This window comes from Leptonychotes weddellii, chromosome 5 (assembly GCF_054177405.1).
Source record: "Leptonychotes weddellii isolate Sample4059 chromosome 5, ASM5417740v2, whole genome shotgun sequence".
NCBI lineage: Eukaryota > Metazoa > Chordata > Mammalia > Carnivora > Phocidae > Leptonychotes > Leptonychotes weddellii.
The window spans coordinates 81,178,687-81,181,490 of record NC_138373.1 but is presented as its reverse complement, the minus strand read 5'-3'; the positions used below and the strand labels follow the sequence as shown (position 1 = coordinate 81,181,490).

The window sequence follows — 2,804 nt, the reverse complement described above, 5'->3', positions numbered from 1 at the left end:
ATATTATTTTAAAAACCCCATGTTTCAGTGGGAGCTAAATGCTTCTGTGATTGTTCCATAAACCATTGAGTCCTATTTTGGAACATTCTGGCAAATCATCACCTACATATATAACCATAATATCAATTCAAATTTTATATTTCAGTACAATGAGAGCAACTGTCCTTGCTATTTTTCTTTAGAAAGGTTTCCCTTAACTTTTGAACATAACAGATGAAGGCATGTCCTTGATTTGTGTGTAGTGAATCCAGTGAAGTAGTAGACATGACCTTCATCTGGCAATAGTTTTATAAGAAGTGATTTTAATTAAGTAAATAGAAAGCATAAAATGTGTCACTTTATGATGGACCCATATTTCTTAAAATGTGGTCCTGGGATCCCTTGCAACAGAGTCATCTCTGGTAATTGTTTAAAATGTAGATTTCCTAACCTACTAAATCAGAATCTGAGGATGGGTACTAGGAAGTTGTATTTTTAGAGATACCCTCTAGGTAATTCTCCTGAGATTCTCTAAGAACCACCAGTTAAGGTAGAAAGGTCTTTTAGGAATTCTAATCTTGTCTGCTCCAGTGTTTCTTAAGTAGAATGAGTATTTTGCCAGTCAGAATTAGGGGATGGGGCCTTTCTACTGCACTTCTGCAATCTTATTGGAGAGCTTTAGATTTTGGCTTCTTTGAGACCAGAGGCAAGTGGTCAGTAACCTTGCTGAGAATAGTGATAGGGTGACTGAACAGGTAATTTGTCTTGCCTAAAACACAACAGTTCACCAGTTCCAGTTCCTATGGAAGTGTCCTTTATGTGAAGTGCTTGCCTAAATCATTGTAGAACTCACAACTCTTAATGAAATAAGCCTCTATGGAGAGTGGTCATCCTCTAGAGGTTAAAAGCAGAGTCAGACACCCTTGTCACTTACTCTGTGCCTGGATGAATTAGAAAACTTGAAATCTTAGATTCTTCTCACATAAAATGGAGCTACTACCAGCGCCAGCCCAATCATGAAAAATTGTGTGCAAATCATTTAGCACAGGGTCTGGCATGAAATAAGCACTTATAAATGCTTATAGTGATGACTTCACAAGAGTTTGACTCTATAAGATTGAGAGGTCAGGCTTTTCAAGTTGACTTTTCAAAGACCATGTTAGCTATCAGAAAAGCCCAGGGATTTGAGTAATCCCACTTCTTGGAGGGCAGGGGCAGCCACGGGGGCAGTGGATCCATGTTTACTAATAGTTCTTCATCTGAGGTAGGTTTTGGTATTTGTTGGTTTCATGGAATATCTAACACTAATGTTACTTACTGAAATCCCCTCTCTCGGGTTGGTGTAGGACTGAATTGAATTATGTAAAGTATCACTTGCAGAGTGACTTTCATTTGCATACCTTCTCTAGTTACAAAGAAAGTCAAAGGTCATTCCTACACACACACACACACACACACACACACAGAGCCTTAACCCTGGCCACCTTTATAATACTTCTGGGTGCTACATTCTATGGAACTGTTTTAGGTTCTTCTTGCCTTATTGGTTAATATTCCCTGAGTCAAATTATTTGTTATACTTTTCCCTAACTTAAACTTGCACTTGTCAATGATAAGCATCTCTAGTAGCTTCTCAACTTTAGGAAAATACCAACACCACTCCCAGAAACACAAAGAAATCAGGTGGAGACCATTACCAGGAGCAATCCTTTATATTATCCAGTTGCATAACACACTTCTTGAATAAATGACATATCCTAATTTAGGATACATCACCAGATTCAAGTCAGAGAGTATCCTTTGCCAGTCAATAAGAGTGCGGGTCACTGGAAGATCTCTTCGTAGAATTTTTCTCAGGGCTTCGTTTGATAACTCCTGTAGTTCTTCTAAGACTGCAGCTTGAAATATATTCTCTTGCTCTTCCACAAGCCTTGCAAAATTTAAAGCCAGTTGAGCTTGGTTAACTACTTCCAAGCTTTCTTTCAGGTCCTTGGAGATTTCAATATGAAGGTTGACAGCCCTGAAGAAGTGAGCTTGCACAAAAATTCTTCCTGTTACTTGGGTTAGAAATGGATTTATTTGGAAAATCCACTTTGATTTCCAAAGGCCATTCCAGCAATCTCTTGTTTCATAGCTGTGATCCTCAATGCAAGCAATCAAGAACTCCTTATTTTTCACACTTTTTCTCAGCACGTTGCAATTTCCTGTTGGATAGTGATCATTCACATACAGTTTTAAGGCACACAGAACAACATTTCTTAGGTATTCTGTCTCATTCCGAATGATTCCATGACTTTGGATGTCTTTTAACTGGTTTTGAAGCAGGTCGAATTTGAAAGAAAGTTTGCTTTGATAGTCAAAAAATCGGTAGTCACCCACTACATTGTGGTGGGACAGGAGTACTGGATTTCCATCGATGCAGAGTGGCACAGAATATTTTTGGCAGTGTTGGTGGCCTGCACACTCACCTTGATGGTGCATAAGCTTTTCATCACGGATAAGCAGACAGAGATCATCAAAGGCATTAACAAATTCCCCTGGAGGAGCCTGTATTAACAGTCTGCGAATTACTCTTTCTTTCTCTTTCCTACTCAGAACGCTCCGTGACATGTTTGGTTGCAGCAGAAGCAAAGCTTCTGAAATAAAGAGTGTTCAAAGGATGAGAAAACATTCCATGAGACACCTTTCCCATCAAGGTGTTAAACATTCAAGCTTAAGATTACTATGTCTAACCATGAAAACAGGTTGTTTGGCAAGCTCTGAGTCTCCTGATGAAGTCATAAAGAAGCTTTCTCTATGAAGTGCGGAACTGTTGATGATATCAC

At 38.9% G+C, this 2,804-nt stretch overlaps 1 protein-coding gene across 1 annotated transcript; it reads right to left on the bottom strand.

The window, feature by feature from the left end:
• Nucleotides 1-1,689: 1,689 nt before the first annotated feature.
• On the bottom strand, nucleotides 1,690-2,589 carry CAPZA3 (capping actin protein of muscle Z-line subunit alpha 3). The gene has a single exon (XM_006730168.2). It carries the CDS (start codon nucleotides 2,587-2,589, stop codon nucleotides 1,690-1,692), a length of 900 nt encoding a protein of 299 aa, XP_006730231.1.
• Nucleotides 2,590-2,804: the final 215 nt, after the last annotated feature.